Source organism: Drosophila melanogaster, chromosome X (assembly GCF_000001215.4).
Source record: "Drosophila melanogaster chromosome X".
In the NCBI taxonomy this organism is placed as follows: Eukaryota; Metazoa; Arthropoda; class Insecta; order Diptera; family Drosophilidae; genus Drosophila; species Drosophila melanogaster.
Window position 1 is genome coordinate 5,048,000 of NC_004354.4, and position 22,943 is coordinate 5,070,942.

Genomic DNA, 22,943 nt, shown 5'->3' on the forward strand with positions numbered 1-22,943 from the left:
CATGAGAAACGTTATGTGAGCGAAATGAGGCAACGCACACAAAACACTCTCACTCTCTCTCACACAGGTGCGCTTGGTTCGCCGTTTCGCCGCTGTTTTTCTCACCTGAGCAACGGCGAATATCTCGTTATTTTCTGACTCATACGAAAGGGAAGTTTCGCTCTTTCTCTCTCTCTCGATTTACGGTGTTTTAAATTCGCCGTCTAACTGAGTTTGTTGTAGCGGCGAGATCGATCGGTTGACTTTGGTTTGGCCTAACTGACTACCTCGAATACAGTAAGTTGCGAGCCGGCGTTGTGAATGCACGTGTTTTCGCTTAACTCACCTGGGCGAATCCCAAAGACCAAAGCAAACCATTAAACTCACATAAAACAATACAATTTATAAAAACGAAAACACTGTGTTGTGCATCAATCAATATAGTAATATATTGAATTACATCCATACAAAACAGAAACAAAATTTTTTTTGAGTAATATTTTTTACAAGTGCGCTGAATAACACAAATAAATCAAGAACCCAACAAGTGTTTGAAAACCCAAAAAATAAATTGGGAAAAACAAAAATTTCTCATAACCGAATATTTTTTTTTTTTGAAAACTTGGGGGAAAAATCAACACTTTTTTCGACAAGTCACCGAAAACTTAAAAAAAAATTGATTTTTCAAAAAAAGAACCAAGACTCGACACTGCCGAAAAGGCAATATTTTTCAAGTACATTTTTTCGAAGTGTTTTGACAAAACAAAGCAAAATTCTCGAACCAAAGAACAAAATCACGAAAGGACACCCCAAAACAATCCCTCAATTATAATTGACTTGACTTTGACTTGCAAAGCCGAAGAACTTTCAAAAGACATGAAGAGGGCAAAACAGAAGTTAACTTGAGCTCGGCTCATGACCAAATCAAAACTGAAATCAAGCAATTTTTTTTTTTTCAACACAGTGGACGAGCGGCGAACAAACATACACACACAATTGGATTAGTGTTTTGTTTATTTCGGACCCACTGTAACTGTCCCTCGTCCACCTGAAAATACGAAGAAATTCGTCGCCTCCTTGAATTCGTCGCGTGTCGCCGTCGCGTTTCGTTAAATCGCTTATCGTTCATCGCAAATCAACCGATAATCCATCATGCCGAAGATTTTCCTGATCAAAAATCGCCTGCATCAGCAGCAACAGCGCTTGCTTGAATCGCAAAACTTGCTGCAGCACAAGAATCAGGATGATGAGCGCTTGGTGCCGCCCCTCAGTCCAAGTGGGAGTGGTAGCGGCCCCTCGCCAACGCCCACATCCCAACCACCACCGGAACCGCAAGGTCAGGGGCAACAGGTGCTCGGACAGGTGCCCGATTCAGATCAACAGCCACTGAGCCTCACGCGCAAACGATTCCACCATCGTCGTCACTACTTCGGACAATCGCGCCACAGTCTCGATCATCTCAATCAAAATCAGAGCCCGAATCCAAATGCAAATGCAAATCCCAATCAAATACAAAATCCTGCGGAATTGGAAGTCGAATGCGCCACTGGCCAAGTTCAAAATGGTAAGTTGAACTTTTCTAAAACAGAGTCTAAAAATCTTTTCGCTGCCTTATACATAAATACACCTTTAGGAGCGATTAAATTTCCGTTTGCCAAACCGTTGTCACATAAATGCGTTCTGTTACTTGTTTGGAATACTCGAAGCACAAAATATCAAAGAACAACGCAAAGAATTTTAATTTACTTGGATAAATAATTGCTACAAATCTGTCAGTCAGTTTTTTTTTTTTTTTTTGGCCGATGGCAAATCGGCTGGCAATACAATGCGCCATATCTATTGCCTGGAAATCTTTTCAAATTTCAAGCTTCACTTTTGGGCAGCTTTTGTTATTGCTTTTCGCCCACACCATAACGAACTCGTCCCCAGTGTATCTTTGTATCTTTGTATCTATATCTGCCCTGTCTATCTTCCATTCTCCAAAACGGAGCTATGGGTTTACTTCGACATCAATCACTTTCATTGAATTTCGTAAGCGTATTATTTCGTTTTATTTATTTTTTTTTTTTATTTTGCCAAAAAAGCCAAGCAGAGTTCTCATGTCTCTGTTCTGATCTCTGTTTTCTGTTTTCAGTTTTCTTTTTATTTTCTGTCTGTTTCTGTTATATAATCGCCCAGCATGCTTATTAAGTCATTTCGATTTAGGCGGTGGTCTTAGGTTAAAGGTTTAAAATTTTCATAAATGATTAGGCGAGAAGAACTTTCTTCGTTTTCGGGGCGAGTTTTATTAATTAAGTTCTTTTCGATTTTATTTGAAAGTGAATTTCGTTCAGCGTTCTTTTGGCGTTTTTTTTCGCTAAAGTCTTTTGTTTCTAAGCATTTTTTAACTGCCCTTTGTCTGGCCTTAATTATATCTATATTTTTATGCAACCATTATGGCTCGACTTCACTTCAAGAGTAGCTTCTCTCACACGCAGCCTCATAATTTTGCCCCTTACGCAGGCATTATATTTCATGGTTATAGCTTATATATATTATTTTCACGGAGCGCGTAGTTGAGTGCTATATACAACATTTATTAAATTAAATAACATGTTACGTTCTCGGTTCCTCCCGGTTTATCGCCAAGCCAACCAAGTTCCCTTCATCATCTCTATCGCCCATCCACTTAAAAATGTATTATGAACGCTTCCGCTGTATAATTTTTATGAGTTCTGCGGATATTGTAATGGAAGTTATTTGAAGGGAAATCGTTTCGCAACGTTATATTCTCAAAGAAAAAATTTTTAAATTGGATAGAATTACACAGAAGTTGGTGAGCTCATCGGATTCGCATAACTTCATAACTAACACTTTGAAGTTTTAAGTTCCAACTTTGATCAATCTATGCAGGATTTAATATTATTTAGGTCTTGCACTCTAAACATGTGTTCTCATGCTGCTCTGATTTCAAAGAACCCTCTGGTCACACTGCTTGTTCACTTTTTTTTTTTTTTGTTCAATTACCGCTCGCTGTTCGTGTTTTTCTTGGCTTTAGTGGGCTGTGCCCATGGCCAAGAACTTCACACACTTGAGCGCACACTCACACACTAGAGCGAAGCTAGAACGAACGAAAAAAAAAAAATTATATAACTACCAAAGTACAAGGTACTAAAAGCCAGATACAAGAAAAAATCTCCTCTCAACCACGCAAAAGTACAAGTTTTGCCAGAAGATGAAGAACCAAAGCCAAAGCAAAAAGAAACGGAAAAAGAAAAAGAAAAGAGTGCGGAGCAGAAAAAGAACTTCATTTTGTTTGGTTTTGCAGCCTAGACTTGAGCTAAAGTTCCAACTACACACAATGACTAAGAAGATCATCATGACGATCATGAGAGCCAAGTTCAGTTGAGGAGGTGGAGCAGGAGAAGGTGGTTTGGGGATGAGGACGTTGGGTGGGGTGCATTGTAGGTACGTCGTCTGCCATTTGGCCTAAGCAAAGTCAAGGCAACTGGCCATAATAAAACTTGTAGAACCAGTCGAATTGAAGACTGGGGAGAAGAAACTCACCAGAAGAGGCAGGAAAGGCAAAAGAACAGAGCTTGTGAAATGCTAAAGGGCCTTGGAGGATGAACATTGCTACAGGAGAAAAAGCAAAATGCGAACCAAGATGCTCGAGAAAAGCGAACCAAACCGAACCAAAACGAACCGAACTGAACTTCATGCATATATGGACAAGAATTCCTCCTAGTTTCTTCGCCCGCCACAGCTGGAAGTTATGAGCATAACTTCCTGTTACATTTTCCTCTATCTTCAGTCAGCGATCTTTATGCCGCGAATTTCTCTCGGGCCACTAGTAAAAGTTAATAAATAACCGAAAGGAAATTCATTGATCGACCGATCGGCGATAAGGAAATTTCCAAAAATAAAGGAGAGCGATCAATGCAAATTCTGCAGCTGTTAGAACTGCAAGTTCAATTGCACACACAGAGCTTACACGCAGATGTTGCAATCCTCGAGCGGAAGTTAGCGAAAGGTTCCCTTAAAGACCTCGCGACCCTTCTCCAGAGACAAGTTCAGCGAACCCTCTCCAAACAACACTCACCATCTCAAACAAAACCAAAAAAAAAAAAAAATAAACACAGACGACGACGAGTCAAAAGCAAAAGTCAAGTGGTAAATGAGGTAAATGGTAAGGTAAATGCAAAAAGAGAAAGACAAGGGGGCAGTAGTAACAGAAAACAAAACCCAAAACCCATTACTTCATAGTGCCAGTGCTGAGATTTTCTTCGGAAATCAAATCAATTCTATTGTTTATTCAATTAAGCGCTTGATCCCCCAGACGATTCGCTCTCCGATCTTCAACTAATTGAAATCTAGATGGGCATCTACACTTGATTGCGCATATGTAAATGGAATGAATATCAACTGATGAGAGCCTTTTCTGCATTGATTAATCAAGCCTCATATGGGTAACCCTTTTCATTATCAAAAACCATATAAGAATATCAAATGCTCTGCTTAAGAAGAAAAAAACCCAGTTTAGCTACATTTAAAATGATAACAACTAAATGATAATGGCAAAACAATTAACACACAAATTTATTTGAGTAAACATACTTTTCAAATTGCATACCTTGGAAGGTAGCTCAAGTTCGCAACCTTAGTAATTTTTAATTTTGAATCGAAAGACTCAGGCGGCAAACTTGATTTCTCCAATAGGCATTTAATATGAGTTCTTTTCGCCTCGTCTTTTTTCTTCCTCTTCCCTTGGTATACGTACATATATTTTTGGCATTAGTTTTACCTGCCGAAGGACTGATAAAACAATGCACACTATGTATATGTAGGTGTGTGCGTATGGAAGTGAAACGAACTACCTGTGCCAAGGGTTTGTTTTTTTTAATCTCCCAACCAAAAACGATATTTGACAATCGGAAAGAAAGAGAAAAGCGAAAAAGGGCAAACCAGAGAATCCTGCACACCTCGATAACATTCAAAGCCGAGATTTATTTGTGCAGTGAATCAACAAACAAGAATACCCAGCACAAAGGAAACGGCAGAGAGGAACACAGTATGAAAGAGAGAGAGAGAGAGAGAGAGACTGACAAAAAAAAACAGGTCTCAAGTGCTGCCAACCGAGAAGAAGAAGCAGCAGCAGCAGAATAAGAAGAAGAAGAGAGCAAAAAGAACGTAGAATATACATTTGAAAAAAAAGGAAGCGAGTTTTTTTTTTGTCCGCCTTAGCTGGGTGTTTTTCTTTTGCCTTTTTTTGGTATGCAGTTGAAGAAGAACAAGACGAAAAAGAAGGAGCAATGTTGAAGAGGAACAAAAGAACGAAGAAAGAACGAAAGGCAGCTATAAATATATATATATATATACATATATTCGTGATCATGAGCAATGATCAGCGCAATGATGATGATAATGATGGTGCGTGTATTTTCTTTGTCATTGTCCCCGTCTCCCTCTACACCATACACCCATCTCCCTTTGTTCTTCTGGCATGAAAATGCATTATTTTTCCGTGGGCTGCAACTACTTCTAATTGAATTACCTTTTGATATGGATACGCAATGATAAGATCAATAGAAGCAGTCGACGAGAAGAAGAGGGAAGAAATATGGAAAAAAAAAAACAAATAAACAAAAGGAATATTTTGAAAAAAAAAAGTTAAACAATTACAAAAATTCATTTCGAAATACAGACACACATGTACATGTGTATGAATATTGCATGTGCTTCAAATATAAGCTAAAATGTAAGCAGACTGAATTTGAATATTTTCAAAATTATACAACTTATTTTTAATAGCAGCTATGCTTTGGCTCTGTACACTTTCCATAAATAAATCGGCTCAACTGTTGGCAAGTGAAGCGCAGTCAAAACAAATAAATTGCACAATATATATTCGCAATTCTCGCCACCGCTTTTTTGTGAATTTCTGATTGTTTCTCACCTTTTTTTTTCCTTTGCAATCGCACAAGTGTCAATAACTTGTAAATCGAATTTCTGCTGCATATTTCTTATAATTTTTGCCAAATTATTATTATCAACTTTTATGCGAGCGAAAACGGGGAAACTTGTTTCGTTTGATATATTTTTGTGTATTTTTAATTTTCACTTTATTGTTTCAAACACGTTTTTATAACATTTGTAATCAAAGCAGCAAAAGCACAGGCGCAGGCCACAATTGATATAGAACTCGTTTTCATTCTCGTTTGATGTTAACAACAGCAAAAACAAAAAGTTAACTGTTTTTTTGTGAAATATATTTGCGCTTTTGTTGGCAGAAGATCGGCGGAAAAAAAAACACGTTTTTGGCCTGGCCAAAAACCACAAAAGGCGCGAGAGGCAGCGAAACGGTTTTTATTTGTTTCTATCCGAAAATAAACATGTGCAAAAAAAATAATAAACGATGAGGTGAGTGGGTGGTGGTGTAATCTGATAGGTGTAGACATTATTCCAATGGCGAACCGTTTTCAAGTGTGCGAATTAATCGAAAATAGCTTTCAATTGAATCAAACTTAAATAGTTAACGCTCTAAAGACTAATGCACTTGAAATGCTTTGAATTTGTTGATCGAACGGCAAAAAAAAAAGGATTTATTCATTTAACGATTGTACGCAAATTAGTTTCCGCATTAAGGTAATACCTCAATGTAACATGAGTTAGGAATTATTTACAAAAAAAAAATGTGTTAATATGTTTGAAAGGGGAATATGCCGTTTTAAACTAAGAAGAAGAAATCAATCAGTAAATACAATTTTATTGCATGTATTTAATCGTTAATCGCCTGAAATAATTTTCCTTCCTTTCCCCGAAAATGCAAAATACGGTGACCACACTTTGCAGCCATTAAAATCGACACACAAAAATTTACAATTTATGCAAATCTCTCCGGGTTAAAAACGAAACGGAATGGCCGAGAAATTTCACAAATCCATAGGTCTTAAACATAATTGAATAATGGGGGCTATTTTGTGATACTTTCGGCTTGCGGCAGATGAGCTGCGCAAATTGCACAATTTTCGAATGAGACAAAGGTTTTGTGCTTATTCGTTTTTTGGTCTCTGATGAAATTTCTTTTGAAAGACAACAAAAATCGAAACGCCGATGAAATTTCACATATCTGGCAAAAAAAAAAAAAAAAAAGGAAGATCTATATATGTACATATGTACGTCCGCATTATATAGTATAGGTGCAGATATATGCGCAACTGACTGTGAGCTTGATCAGTTTGTCAATGGCTGCGTTTGTCAAGCCGAAAGCTGGGGGAAAAAAAAACAAACCAGTTCAGAGGTGCAGCCTCAGCCTCAGCCTCCAATGCAATGTGCTTAACGCATATGGTGTATCGCGGATCAGGGGGCAGATATCGAAAGGGGGTCTCGACTATATAGTACGAGTTGTCAATGCTTTAGTTAGTCGTGCGAGGAAAAGAGAGACAATCGCAGCTAAATGCAGTTTCATGCAGTCATTCATTCATTCATTTAGTCAGTCACAAGTCAACCCTGACCTGAAAAGAGTTATGTATCTGTATATATGTATATCTCTACATATGTGTGTGTGTGTGTGTGCGTATCATGCATGCCTGCATGTCTGTTTGTATGCAGATGTTTGTTTTGTATGCAACTTTTTGTCGAGATGCCATATGCGAATGCATCTTTATCGCACCCACACTATCGGTCTCGAGTGGGTAGTAATAATACGAATTAAATTGTACCTGTTGTTTATACATAGATATAACTATGACAAATTGATGATGCATGTGTGTATATAGGAAGGTGACTTGTCCATGAATGAATTTTATTTCATATTACGATTTTCTAAATATATACAATTGACCACTTGAAACTATGACTTTATTTGCAGCCTCATCAAAACTAAGCATTTCGGTTATTTTCACTTTTTATGACCACAAAATCATATTTAAATAGTTGTCGTCACTTCACACACACAAACACACACACACACACAAATCGTGTGTTTGTTGACAAATGTCAAATATTTCAATATCAATATCAAGTTCGTTGCCTAAGTCTTTTGTTTGGTGTCGAACTGCAAGTGAAAATTACCAACAAACACAAATCGAATAATACCAATAGTAATAATAATAATAATAATCGGACAGCAAGCAACAACAAGAAACTAAAAGTCAAGTAATAAATGATATGCACACACACACACACACAACAGTGGGGCACACATGAAATTGAGTAAAAAAAAAAAAGAAAAAAAAAACGAAAAAAGAAAAAAATCTACCGGTTTTCAAGGTTAGGCCGCTTTAACTGTATTAACACCGGGTCCGTAATCACAGCAGCAGTTACGTCATAATGAACAGAGCGGCATTTACAGCAACAACAAGCACTTTATACTTTTTTTCGCTGCGGTTTTGGCTCATTTCATTTCTCAGACCCAAATAAAATTTATACGCATAATTTCATATTTGTAACAAAATCCGAAAAAGACCAAACCAAAAAAAAAAAAAAATGAAATGAAAAATGGGGGAGAAGATGCAAAGAAGTGTTGTAAGTGGGTGTTTGCTTAACATAATCTCGCATTATTGTTTTCCTCCTTAACGTGTTTCGGTTTCGTTTTTTTTCTCGATTTTGTTTTTTTTTTTTTTGTTTCTGTATGCAAATGTGGGTCACCCAACTCCTGGAAAAAAAGTTTTTGTTATATGTTTACAGTTAAAACAAGCCAGAGCGCTTCTCTTGGCTTTTCACTCTCCGTTCGCATTTAGCAATCAATATTGAGAGCAAGAGTTAAGCAAGTTGTCGGTGCTCATCATCATTATTGATTTTTGTTGTTTCTGTTCAAGCTTTTGTTTAGTTGCCTTTGCTAAAAAAAAAATATATTTCAACGTGCTCGTTGCCGTTGACAGTTGATGATACCATGTTGTAATCGGGGACCTATATAACGGAAGCCAAGGTCAACCAGATGTGGTTGCAGCCAATGATGGAATTATACATACATACATAGGTATATTGGGAAAATGCAAATATTAATTATTCGATGCAGTCAGAGAATGAAGGATAAATTGTTAAATGCAAGCAATGAGGTCGGGCATAAAGTTTTTCCCAAAAACACAGCGCCTAAATAATCTAAATGTGTATGCCATGCAGGTGTGGTGAGAGCTCGAAACTAGTTTCTTAAAAGGTTCATCACTTGTCTCATTAACAAGTGCCTGGCAATTAATTAAAGCCACCTGTTTCGAAGGCTAAAGGAAACCGCCGAAAGAACTAGTTACTTAACTGATTCGCCAAGTATGCGACGATTCTACTTAACTTCGTATTTGATGAATATCCGTTACGTTTTTCGCAGGCTTTTATTGAAACGGTGCAAATGAGTTTGTCAACCAAATGTTTGCTGCTTTTTATTGTTTTTTTTTTTTTTTTTTTTTTTGCAACAGTTGTTGCTGCTTCGCTGCTGTGAAACTGACCAATACAAATATAAATATTGATGTAGACAAAACTCACACGAGCACTTGCCAATTGAGAAGCGTTTTTAGAATGAATACATTATATGCGTTGACCTAAATTTTGTGTCTCATTTGTCTGTGTGTCAGTTGCACAAAGAAGCATGCTAAATAGCAACTAAAACCCATACAATTGCAGTCAGGGCGAATTGAACAACTGTTCAACTGACTGACTGACGTACTAAATGGACTGACTAACTGGTGGGGGGGGGGGGGGACCGAAACAGCATCGAAGGCTGTCCATATGCATGTGCTAATTGTTACAGCCAATATAGCCAGCGCCATATGACTTATGCTCCACTATTTATGCATATCGATAGGTAAGCAAATAGTTTTCGCATCATGGAATGCAAAGGATCATAAAAAGTAAATAGATTTCCCATTGCTTTCTTATAGCCAAAAGGGTTTGTCTAAATTTTTGCGGCCAAAGGTTTCGCTTTTTTTTTTTTGGCGCAATTTTTTAAACCGCACCTGTCTAGTTTCTTCACTGTTCCTCTCGAAAAAAACCTAGTCTACACGAACATGTATCCATAGATATATATATATAGATATATATATGTACATATAGAACTGAAAAGCGATTTTCCGTTCACAGTTCGTGCCTGGCTCATTAACATTTCACAGTGACAACAAAAACAACAGGGTGCAGCCTCATCTACTTTTTTTTCATTTTTGTATTTTTTTCTTTCTTGCCGCACCGGCTTACAAATCATTTAACGCAATTGCGTTAAAACTTTGCCCCATTCAAATGCACGAGCAACAAAAACAATGGAGCCTAGCTAGTCGTGTGCAAACAAACATTTTTCTGTTTTACTTTATTGCAGCTTTTTTTTGTCAGCATTATTGTTAAGCAGTTTGTTGCACTTTTGTTTAGTGCGTCCCCGATTTGTTTGCAAAGTTGGGTTGAAAGTTGTGGTCAAGTGGGGTGGAGATAGGGTTGCTTTCGAAACTGACATCGAAATGCCATATAAATATCCCTACATTATAAAGTTAGGGGTGTGATTGATTGCGACAAGTGGTGTTTTGCCTTCTGGCCAGGATAAACAACTTTTGGCCATCTGCGTGTGCAGCTAATTTGGCACTTGTCAATGCCACATTTAGTTCAAGTCTAAGCGGCGACATAACAGCACAAATTGCAATGTAAACGAGTCAAATGAAAGAGAGCAAGGTTAGCATTGACATTAATACCAAAAACAGCCAACAACAAATTGAAAAGCACATAAAAGCTGCATTAGAACAGCGACAACAGCAACAACAATCGCAAACTGGCAGCGAATAAATAAAAGCAACTGTAATTAGCAGCTGCACAAAACGAAGCACATGTTGGCACAACTTGTTTGTAACTGTGTATGCTGCACTGGAAAAAAAAATAAATAGCTTACAATGTTCTAACTGAAAATATTTTACAAATGATGTGTACTTGAAAATATAACATAACTTGCATACTATTTCAAATGGCAATCTATCTGTGAAAATGCATCCACACAAAGAGCATTCTTTAGCATATTTTCGTTAGGTGTACAAATGTTTCAGCTCACACACAACGAGCACTCGGACCATATCCATGTGGTTTGCAATTTAAGACGCTTCAAGTCGAAGGCCCTGAGTGGTTGGCAACGCTGATGATGACGAACAGCGATATCTCACACACAAAAACATTAAATGCTTAACCAACATTTAGTGTCGGCCATAATTCGTTGCAGTTTCGACCTTGAAAACGAAGCAGCAGCAACAGCAGAAACATTTATATGTTTGAAATGGTGGGGAAAAAGTACAAAATCCAACCAATAACCCAATTCACAGGACTTTTTATGATACTTCCTTAGAACAAAAGACTTAGGCAACAAACTTCATAAATAAGTCAAGGTAATCATTTTGCTAAAAGCATCAATAAAAAAAAAAAAACAATCTAAAGAAAAAAATAAACAAGAACTCCCCAACCCAACAAAAATGTAATTATGTTAAACGAAATTATTTTGTTAACGCGTCGGCAATTTATAATTCATATACTTAATACATATGTGAAGCGGACGGACAACAGGGCATGTTTATAAATACACATATGTACATATATGTACACATTTAACAACAAAAAGCGGCAATCGCGATGGGCAGATTTTCGAGGATCGATAAAACTTAATTGCATGGCACTTAATGCATTTTAAGTTTTGCGGCCAGCGGATGAAATGAGTGGGTAACCCGAGACGGAAGAGCCTAATAAAGACCTTGGAGGCCCTTAGAAATCGAACTATCAACAGCAGCTGAAGCGGAAGAAACCGAATGGTGAAAAACAACAAAATCGCGAAAAAAAGCAAACCCCAAAATGAACAAAAAACAAAAATAAACCGAAAGCAGCCAAATTGGGCGTTAGAGACAAATTCATTTGGGGAGCGAGAAAAGGAGCCCATAAATTTATAGACTGTCCCGAGGGCCTGCGATCTTGATCTCGATACAGACAAAAAGTAAAGAGAGTAGCCGAAAAAAACAAAAAAAAAAAATTATATATCCGATCGGATCGTGTTGCAAATGGGTTGGCACAACACTTGGCTCCTTTTAGCATTAGAATTGCTAAATGCTGCCGGTATCGAAAGGGAAGAAATGACAGAAGGGTTCGCTGTTTAGGCTTTTACACTACACTACATAATTTGTAAGGGAAGCGCGCGGACATTAGGTCATTTGGTCAGCGAATGAAACCAAAAAAAAAAAAAAGAAAAAAAAAAGGATAAGGATCCCAGCGAAAGGACGGTTCTGAGCCGAAAAAAAGCACCTGTTAGAAGCTCGAACTTCCTCTTCCTTCAAACGGATGCATTCATCAATTTGGCAGGATCACAGGAAGCTCCTTCCTGCCGTTCATCTTTATTTTTTCACCCTTTTCTTGACAAGGGTTCTGCATCTGCTATTCTATTCTTTTCCCTTAATATGCTTTTTTTTTTTGTGCTGGCCATTTGAAAAGGAGCAGAACTGAAGAAAACACGCACTTGTCAGTTAACCAGGGAATTGATTAGCTGTCTGTCGGCTAATCGATGACACTTCAACCAACTCTCGCATTTATTTCCATCTCATTTTTTTAGCCAACCATTTTTTAGTCGCATTTGTCAACGTTCTCTGCTCAGTTTCATGCTCTATTAAATTCCGTTCGGCATTTGCAATCGTTTCGGTATATATTTTTTTTTTTTTTTTAGTTTTGCGAAAGCAAAAGTTTCAATGGGTGGCTGCTGGGTTGGATCAATGGGTGTATTTAAAGTGTGTCACCAGCCGAAGATTGGCTAAAAGTTCATGGGTCAACGGAGGGCTGACATTGCTCCATTGCTTTGTACTTCGTAATACTCAATTAGCCGAGCCATACTCAAAACATCTTTAAACCCAGACTCGCTCAAACGATTTAAGACAATATCATTAAGGCAATAATAGCCCAAAAGGCAATTTTTTCATTCACTACTGCAATCTGCAAGCGAAGACACAATTAATTAAGTTTTTATCGTAGATTTGCCGGTTGTGTTAACTCTTCTTTTTTTTTTGCGCTACAACCAATAGCAATTATCTGGCAAATCTGATCACAGCTAAATGCTTAAACAATAGCTAATCAAGAGAACAGCACCTGGTGCATGTTATTAATATTGGGGTCAATATATGTATATATGTATGTATGCTGCAGCATGATCATCAACGGTATGATTATGAAAAACATGATGATTTCAATAGTTTGGGTCTGGATCTGTTCATTGTTTAGTCTGCTATATACGTAGATATGTATGCATGTTATATAGTCAGCTTTATATACACATGCATATGGGCAGAGCTGCTTGGAAAACGTTACCGCCTCTGTCAACGTGTTTGGCATTTGCAATTAGACACACAGAACCGCACGACAGAAAAAAAAAAACAGATAAACAGAAAATATATATGAAACAAGAAGAGCGATGGGCTCAAGGGGCGGGGAGGGGAGGCAGGTGGGAGTGGGTGTTTGTGTGTGCCGTCATCGAATTGTCGTGCATGCCAGGAATTCAATATGCGATAAGCGCTCAGAATGCGTTTGGAATTTGACGAACCTCGCCATCTCTACTTCTCTCGCATAATCCCTATCTGTCTGTAAAATAAACATAACATTGTAAATATCTATATAAAATATAAAAATAAATAAAATATATATATTTTCTAAGTGAATATCTTCTGACTTGCTGCGTAGTCTTTGAATCAACAAGTTGGTTGGTCGCCCACGGCTTAAAGGGTTACAACTTTATAAGGAAAGTACAGGTTCTCTGCGATCAGGTGTCACCCGCATGAAAATTAAAATACTTCCTCAAATACCGAATATAAATACGTGTATTTAATTATATGAAACACAACTAGGAACTAAATATATACATACATATGCACATTGATAAGACCCCACCCACTGAGAGGCATTACTTCATTTAAATCACCTGGAAATTCCCGCTGAATACTGAAAGCCTGGGGGTTCATCTACCCAATTAGCAGGCGGCAAAACCGTAAAAAAAAAAAAATCAAAAATCCATATGTACGCAGGGGGCGCGAAAAAATAAGAGAAGAAAATATCTTACGAATTCTAGACGACAACTTCAACGGTTCGACTCGAAATGCTTTGCTTTGTCGGCATTGTCATGCACAATTGACACACACATACATAGTATAGTACACAGCAAGAATACCCTATGTAGTTCAATTTAAAATATTTTTTGTTTAAGATTTTAAGTTCAATAGATAGTGTGTACTATTCTATTTGTTGTAGCCAAAATTTTCATTTTTTTTTTGCGTTTTTACTTTTTTCCAGTGCACAAGTAGTTTTTTTTTTTTTGAATTCGTACTTTTTCTACGTATTGCGTATTTGTTTTATACCCTTTTCTCCGTTTTTATTTCTTTACTTTTGTCATTTTTGTTGCGTGTTTTTACGACGCATTTGGCGCTAGACGAAATCGGTGGAAGCCTCCGATTTCAGTGGGGCATAAATTTAAATTGAAAAGTTCAAGCACTCATCATCGCATCAGCGGGTGCGAAAGAGATGGCGCCAGTATGCAAATCGATTTACGGTAAAGGATAAGACAAACGTCCATTGAACTCTCGATTGTTGGCGAGAGCGAGATGATCAGATACGGACTCGATTTAATCGGCAATTATTGCCCTCTCTTTTTCACTAGAAAAATTCTAATTGTTTTAGTGATTTTCCTTTTTTTTTATTTTCTCACTTTGTTTTAATTGCTGTTCGCTCGAGGTCAATGTTTGTGCTTTTTTTTTGCTTTTTTTATTATACAATACAACTTCAATTGAAATTCATTTCCTCATCGCAGCAACACACAAAAATGCTAAAAACAAAAAAACAAACCAAAACAAATGCCGCCTTATTCGCATTTCATTTTCAACTTGAAAAACTCAAGCTCAAACATGTTTTATGTGTGTGCTGGTGTAATTACAAACATTTTACAATTCGCCTTGACCTTAGCACAATAAAATAAATTACAACTATGGCCAATGCAAACGCACGCACACTACAAACTATTTAAACTTGTTACATGTAGAAGCCATGTAGATTGCCAGTGTGGGCGTGTAGAATGTGGCCAGGTGGGCGTGGCCCGCCTGGTTAACCCATTAAAGACAAAAATGGCATGCTAGGCATTTGCTAGGGGTGGGGTAAAATGCGTTAAATCGGCAAGGCAAACGATCAATTATTTTCGAATTAACAGTGACATACAATTCGCATTTAACAATAATAATAATAACAATATTCAACATACATATTTTCAATAGTTTTAGAAATCTAGATACGTTATAGCCAGTGCTAATATATTGAAAATTAAGTGTTCAAAGATTTTATCTAATTTTTAGACAGATGTATGTTTGTACAAAATATTTTTTAAATTCGCATATGTGCAAATGTTTTGAGTTTGTGCATGTGTGTGCGCAATAAGACAGTTAGAATTTATGCGACGTCGACTGCAACAGTTGGCCATGACCAACAGAGCGAGATGGCGAATGCGTGATCGGCATTTGTAATTGCACACACTCCTGTAATTGCACAAACAACACATGCATGCACATACAAATATACAAATGCAATTACACACTCGCAAAGGGCCAAGAAAAACACGCACACCCACGCCACAAAGCAAAAACATACATATACACACACACACACACACACACACACTACTCACTCACATCGACAAAAAGCCTTGATCTTGATCGAAGTAACAACTTACAGTAACAGTGTTGTTGGTTTTCTTGCTTGCCTTTTTCGCTGCACTTGTTTTGTTTTAAAGCCAAGACGGCTTTTTCAGCGGCTAACCTTGTCTTTGCCCGTTTTGTCTTTGCACTTGCACTTGCAATTGGCGAATCGCAATTGATTAAAAAAAGGCCACTTAATTTAACGTTTAACAAATCCGTTCGCTCAGCAAATGAACGTCAACAAAAATGATCTTCGTAAGAATATCCGAGAGAGGGCGCTTTCAGCTTTGGTTTGAAAACAGCAGAAAAATAAAGCCGTTAAAATTGAATTTAACAGATTTTAATAAATAGTTTTAACTTAATGGTTCAGCACATTTTAAATGTAACTGTTAATATGCATAGCCCTGTTTTAATTTTTAATTTCAAGTTAATAACTTTTATTCACATCATACTCAGATAGTATATTTTAGTGTACTCTTTTGAGATAATTTCATCACTTGTTGATTCGTCGTTGGCAACTCTGCACCCACGACTACAGTTAGAATTAGAATGACACACACCCATGGAATTGAAGAATGTAAGGAAGAAAGGGAGTGTGATCGAAAGTCCGTTCCTTTTTACAGTTACATAGCAATCGTCCGAGCGAACGGACAGACAAATTTCTGAGAATCGCACTTCTTTGCTTCTCTCATTTTCGGTGATTTTCCGTTGCTTTTTTATTGTGTGTGCACTCGAAAGTTCTATTAGGTTCCACAGGGTTTTTATACATATGATTAATTCGTATTTAAAGTAACTTTGTGCACCTGATGCTAATTTAATTTTCTTCTCCTTTCTTGCAGAAAACTTTGCCGCCGAGTTGCTGCAGCGTTTGACACCAAACACTGCCACCACTGCACAAAATAATATTGTTAACAATTTGGTTAATAATAGCAGAGCCGCCACCTCCGTTTTAGCCACTAAAGACTGTACAATTGAAAATTCCCCAATTAGCATACCAAAAAATCAGCGAGCAGAGGACGAGGAGGAGCAAGAAGACCAGGAAAAAGAGAAGCCCGCAGAGCGGGAGAGAGAGAAGTCCGATGAGAGGACAGAACAGGTAGAAAAGGAGGAGCGGGTGGAGCGCGAAGAGGAGGAGGACGACGAGGTGGATGTCGGCGTAGAGGCGCCACGCCCACGATTCTATAATACCGGCGTGGTCTTAACCCAGGCCCAACGCAAGGAGTATCCCCAAGAGCCCAAGGACTTATCCCTAACCATCGCCAAATCCTCGCCAGCTTCACCGCATATCCACAGTGACTCCGAATCCGATTCGGACTCTGATGGGGGCTGCAAGCTAATTGTGGACGAGAAGCCACCATTGCCGGTGATCAAACCATTGTCCCTGCGCTTGCGCAGCACACCGCCACCGGCGGATCAACGACCAAGTCCGCCGCCTCCGCGAGATCCCGCGCCCGCTGTCCGCTGCTCGGTGATCCAACGGGCGCCGCAATCCCAATTGCCCACCAGCCGGGCTGGCTTCCTATTGCCCCCCTTGGATCAGCTAGGACCCGAGCAGCAGGAGCCCATCGATTATCACGTGCCGAAGCGAAGGAGCCCCTCTTATGACTCCGATGAGGAGCTGAACGCCAGGCGCCTGGAACGAGCGCGGCAGGTGCGCGAGGCAAGACGACGCAGCACCATTTTGGCCGCACGAGTTCTGCTCGCCCAGTCCCAAAGGCTTAATCCGCGCTTGGTGCGATCCTTGCCCGGTATTTTGGCTGCGGCAGCCGGACACGGACGGAATAGCAGCAGTTCCAGCGGTGCCGCCGGGCAGGGCTTTCAATCGTCCGGTTTTGGCAGCCAAAACAGCGGCAGCGGCTCGTCCAGTGGCAATCAGAACGCCGGCAGCGGCGCTGGTTCACCTGGATCTGGTGCCGGTGGCGGTGGTGGTATGGGCGGTGGTCGCGACGGCCGAGGGAACTACGGACCCAATTCACCGCCAACGGGAGCATTGCCTCCGTTTTATGAGAGCCTCAAGAGCGGCCAACAGAGCACGGCCAGCAACAATACGGGCCAAAGTCCCGGCGCTAATCATTCGCATTTCAACGCAAATCCAGCGAATTTTCTGCAAAACGCAGCAGCGGCTGCGTACATCATGTCGGCAGGTTCCGGTGGAGGAGGCTGCACCGGAAACGGAGGTGGTGGAGCATCGGGGCCAGGAGGTGGCCCATCGGCAAATAGTGGTGGTGGTGGTGGTGGTGGCGGCGGCAATGGGTACATCAACTGTGGTGGTGTTGGTGGTCCAAACAATAGTCTCGACGGTAATAATCTATTGAACTTCGCCAGTGTTTCTAACTATAACGAATCCAATTCCAAATTCCATAATCATCATCATCATCATCAACACAACAACAACAACAACAACAATGGTGGTCAAACATCTATGATGGGTCATCCCTTTTACGGCGGTAATCCCTCAGCCTACGGCATAATACTCAAGGATGAACCGGACATTGAGTACGACGAGGCCAAGATCGATATTGGCACCTTTGCGCAGAACATTATCCAGGCAACGATGGGCAGCTCCGGTCAGTTCAATGCCAGCGCCTATGAGGATGCTATAATGTCGGACCTGGCCAGTTCGGGTCAGTGTCCCAATGGAGCCGTCGATCCGCTTCAGTTCACAGCCACTCTGATGCTGAGTTCGCAGACCGATCATTTACTGGAGCAGCTGTCCGATGCCGTGGACTTGAGTTCATTCCTGCAAAGGAGCTGCGTGGACGACGAGGAGTCCACCAGTCCGCGGCAGGATTTCGAGCTGGTGTCCACGCCCTCGCTAACGCCGGATTCAGTGACGCCGGTGGAGCAGCACAATACCAATACAACCCAGCTGGATGTCCTGCACGAGAATCTGTTGACGCAGCTGACCCACAATATAGTCCGGGGCGGCAGCAATCAGCAGCAGCAGCACCATCAACAGCATGGTGTGCAGCAGCAACAGCAGCAGCAGCATAGTGTGCAGCAGCAACAGCAGCACAATGTGCAACAGCAGCATGGCGTGCAGCAGCAACATGTCCAGCAGCAACCACCGCCCTCGTATCAGCATGCCACGCGTGGCCTGATGATGCAACAGCAGCCGCAGCACGGCGGCTATCAGCAGCAAGCTGCCATCATGTCGCAACAGCAGCAGCAATTGCTCAGCCAGCAGCAGCAGCAGTCGCACCACCAGCAGCAGCAGCAGCAGCAACATGCCGCTGCCTACCAGCAGCACAACATCTATGCACAGCAGCAACAGCAGCAGCAGCAGCAGCATCATCAACAGCAGCAACAGCAGCAACATCATCACTTCCACCACCAGCAACAACAGCAGCCACAGCCACAGTCGCATCATTCGCACCATCATGGCCATGGTCATGACAACAGCAACATGTCGCTTCCCTCGCCAACTGCGGCTGCAGCGGCGGCGGCCGCTGCTGCTGCTGCTGCGGCAGCCGCAGCCGCTCATCTGCAGCGTCCGATGAGCAGCAGCAGCAGCTCCGGCGGCACCAATAGCAGCAACAGTAGCGGTGGCAGCAGCAACAGTCCGCTCCTAGATGCAAACGCTGCTGCGGCAGCTGCAGCTGCTTTGTTGGACACAAAGCCACTCATCCAAAGCGTAAGTAATCCAATTGGTCAGCCACTAAATACGCAATCACAGCAGCAAAAGCAGGGACAACAAATCACATTGATGAAGACCACTAGGTACACGGAATTCGTCGAGATGGTGTCCATGGACGTGACGGTCAAGCCAGAGCTCTTTAGCGAGCTCAAGCCAGAAATGACCGAGATCACCGCCGAGGAGTTGACTTTGGAAGCAGAGACAACAGCAGCAGCGGCGGCAGCAGCAGCAGCAGCAGCAGCTGCAACAACAACATCAGCAACAGAGGGAACTCAGGTTCTGGCAGCAGCGCCGGCACCATTGTCATCCGGCAGAAAGCTGCGTGGACGCGCCAAGGCTGTAGCCTATGGCTCCACAATGATTACGCTGATATCCACGCTGAAATCGTCGCCAGAAGTGCCGGCCACCAAGACGGTGCACCGCACCACTTTGCGATCTTTGGCTACGGCGGCAGCGGCCACTGCAGCCGGTTTGCTGGCGCCATCGCCCACCGTTTCCGTTTTGAATGAGAGCAAAGTCTTGCAGCGGCGCGTAAGTGCGGAAGATGAGTCGGAAACTGGACAGCTGTGGGCCTCCAAGAGATTAGCTATCATTTGCGTTTCAATGGACTGCGGTTATCGATGGCGCTTACCACGAAACATTAGGTTCCAGTCCATTGAAAAGTTTTAGTGTTAATTTACTGGATTAAAGAAGCTTGGAGCTTGGAGCTTGGAGTTTACCGACGATTCTTTCTAGGAACTAACCCGCTTATGTGTCTTCTATCTATAGTTGTCTGTAGTTTGTGCTTGTCTGTGATTGTCTTAGATTTGTTAACTCCTTCAATATGTTTAACCCATTGTGTGTAATCATAATTAATGAACGTTCGTTCTATGCATTTTTCAACAGTTGGGCTTGCCGCCGGATCTGCAGCTTGAGTTTGTGAACGGCGGCCATGGCATTAAGAACCCGCTGGCCGTGGAGAATGCCCACGGTGGCCATCACCGAATTCGCAACATCGATTGCATTGATGATCTCAGCAAGCATGGCCACCACTCGCAGCACCAACAGCAGCAGGGCTCGCCGCAGCAGCAAAATATGCAACAATCGGTGCAACAGCAGTCGGTGCAACAGCAGCAATCCCTGCAGCAGCAACAGCAGCAGCAGCACCATCAGCACCACAGTAACAGCAGTGCAAGCAGCAATGCCAGCAGTCATGGATCCGCCGAAGCCCTTTGCATGGGCTCATCCGGCGGAGCCAATGAGGATTCGTCGTCGGGCAACAATAAGTTCGTCTGCCGCGTCTGCATGAAGACATTCTCGCTGCAGCGCCTGCTCAATCGGCACATGAAGTGTCACTCGGACATCAAGCGGTATCTGTGCACGTTCTGCGGCAAGGGATTCAACGACACCTTCGACCTCAAGCGCCACACGCGCACCCACACGGGCGTCCGGCCGTACAAGTGCAATCTCTGCGAGAAGAGCTTCACGCAGCGCTGTTCCCTCGAGTCGCACTGCCAGAAGGTGCATAGCGTTCAGCACCAGTATGCCTACAAGGAGCGCAGAGCCAAGGTGAGCATGCTTTTCACATTCCCAGGAGTACTGCCAAATGGGAGATGTATGGTTCTATCTGTAATCGGCGTTCCCTTCCCTTTTTTTTTTTCACAGATGTACGTGTGCGAGGAGTGCGGACACACCACCTGCGAGCCGGAGGTCCACTATCTGCACCTGAAGAACAACCATCCGTTCTCGCCGGCGCTGCTTAAGTTCTACGACAAGCGGCACTTTAAGTTCACCAACTCGCAGTTCGCCAACAATCTGCTCGGCCAGCTGCCCATGCCAGTCCACAATTAGTTGATGGATTTTAGTTATATAGAATAGGAACCATTCGATCGATTCGAATCATTCGAATAACTCGAATCACTCGAATCACTCGAATCACTTAAGCAAACCAACATTGTGACTTTGAAGTTTTTTGAAAACTGCCCCCCCCTCCTTTTGCGGAGGATACGGAATTATTGGAGATTATGCTTATTATGTATATTTTTGCGTAGTCCTAAGAAAATTAGTTACTAGTTACTAGCTGAATTAGTACCCACTGTATCATGCTACCCCACTTCACTTTGCTGTGCAAATCTCTCTCACTTGAGAAAACTCGAGTTCCCTTTTCTTTATTGTTAATCTTGAATTTTCGTTTATTTCAAGTATGGATCTTTCGAAAAAAAAAACTCGTTGTTAGTCAAAAAGAAAGGTATCGTTAGGACGTAAGAAATGTTTGAAAATGCTTTGAGCAACACTCACACAAATTATGAATGATCGCGTATACATATATTAGAAGAAAATATATATTAAATATTTAGCTTTAAGATGTTAAGAGCTACCAACCGAACAAGCTGCAAACGTTGGCATTTATTTGTCTTCAACAAAACAGAACACAAATCAAAAAACAAAAACTTCGAAAAAAAAGAAAAAAAAAAACAGAACGCGTAGAGCAATGAGCGCGGTTCGGATAACATATGTTATATACATACACACCACCAACCATACGCATTAATATATTTATTACTTAATCACAAAACCACATTGCAAAGAGGCAAATCATTCGAATAAACTAGGCTAGGATCCTTAAAATAAACTAAAGCTGTTCATAAATGAAGTCAAAGCCCAACAAAAAATCCAACGTGTTTTGGAAAATCGAATCGCGAGAATATGATCTACTGAATATATAGTTTGCAATAATCTTAGCTTTTAGGCAATACCACCAATTGTACTGATCTTTAATGAACAAACAAAATACTAAACACAACATAAACATAAACATAACATAAATAACATTATGTATCTGATGGTATAATTTCTAAGACCTAGGTGTAATGAACTTTGAATTTGGATTCGAATTTGAGTTTGAATTTGTTTACGATTGCAGGGAAACTACGATTTCCAATTCGTAACATTAAACTGCATTATTATTTCTGTTTTAGCATAGCGCTTTTTTTTTTCTTTTAATTTGTTGTAAGCAACAACGGGTTTTTTGTGCAATCGCTTGGTGTTGGTTAAATGGAAAATAAGGATGAAATGACATGACAAATCTAATTTAAGCATCGTACTTTAAGGTTTATGCGGGGGCTGTCCATTGTGGCGCCACGCCCACCGCCCGCTGTGCAGCCCCCGTGGAAAATGGAGGAGACGTCGAATGAACGAGGGAGCAAATCGAAGCTTGGCAATGAACGAGTCCTTGTTTCCATATCCTCCCTCAACTAACTTAGTTCTTAACTAGAAAACTTTCACTCACACACATAACTACACACATATATAAATATCAGTTCTGCACACAAAAACACACACACACACACACAACGCACACCTTAATATATGTACTTAAATTAAGTTAGTTAGTTTAGGCAATATCTTGAACTTGAAAACGGATGGCAGCAGAAAATTTGATCAATGAAAATCTGAGACTTCCATGAAAAATTCCAAATTTTTTTTCATTATCATATTTATCGAATTTTGTGCGGAAATGAACGAGGAATTACAAATTATTACAAATATATTAAATATATAACGAAAATTGAACGGAAGGCAAAAAAGCTTAGTTTATAAAATGATACAGTTTTTTTTTTTTAATCTATCCATTACGTATACTATATATAAAGATTATGAGAAGCGAATTAATTAATAAATAATACATATGACAAAAATCAAACATAAACTTC

At 40.6% G+C, this 22,943-nt stretch overlaps 1 protein-coding gene and 1 long non-coding RNA gene across 6 annotated transcripts in view; one reads left to right on the top strand and one right to left on the bottom strand.

Moving 5' to 3' along the window:
• lncRNA:CR44833 (long non-coding RNA:CR44833) overlaps positions 1 to 15,869 on the bottom strand; it is a 107,223-nt gene extending 91,354 nt beyond the window's left edge. The window contains exon 1 of the long non-coding RNA NR_123794.1: positions 15,650 to 15,869. This is a non-coding gene — a long non-coding RNA (long non-coding RNA:CR44833). The remainder of the gene's footprint in view (positions 1 to 15,649) is intronic.
• On the top strand, positions 274 to 22,930 carry ovo (the record flags this gene model as incomplete). Of its 5 annotated transcripts, NM_080338.5 has the most annotated exons (5): positions 16,234 to 16,311; positions 16,454 to 17,914; positions 18,074 to 19,782; positions 20,137 to 20,799; positions 20,896 to 22,930. In NM_080338.5, 4 exons carry the CDS (start codon positions 17,545 to 17,547, stop codon positions 21,079 to 21,081), a joined length of 2,928 nt encoding a protein of 975 aa, NP_525077.2. In that variant the 3' UTR covers positions 21,082 to 22,930. The 5 variants fall into 5 exon arrangements, with proteins under 5 accessions (NP_001162673.1, NP_726971.1, NP_726972.1 ...); NM_001169202.2 differs by lacking the exon at positions 16,234 to 16,311 and adding an exon at positions 274 to 1,543 and having other exon boundaries at positions 16,454 to 19,248; NM_167026.4 differs by lacking the exon at positions 16,234 to 16,311 and adding an exon at positions 274 to 1,543 and having other exon boundaries at positions 16,454 to 19,248; positions 20,896 to 22,773.
• Positions 22,931 to 22,943: the final 13 nt, after the last annotated feature.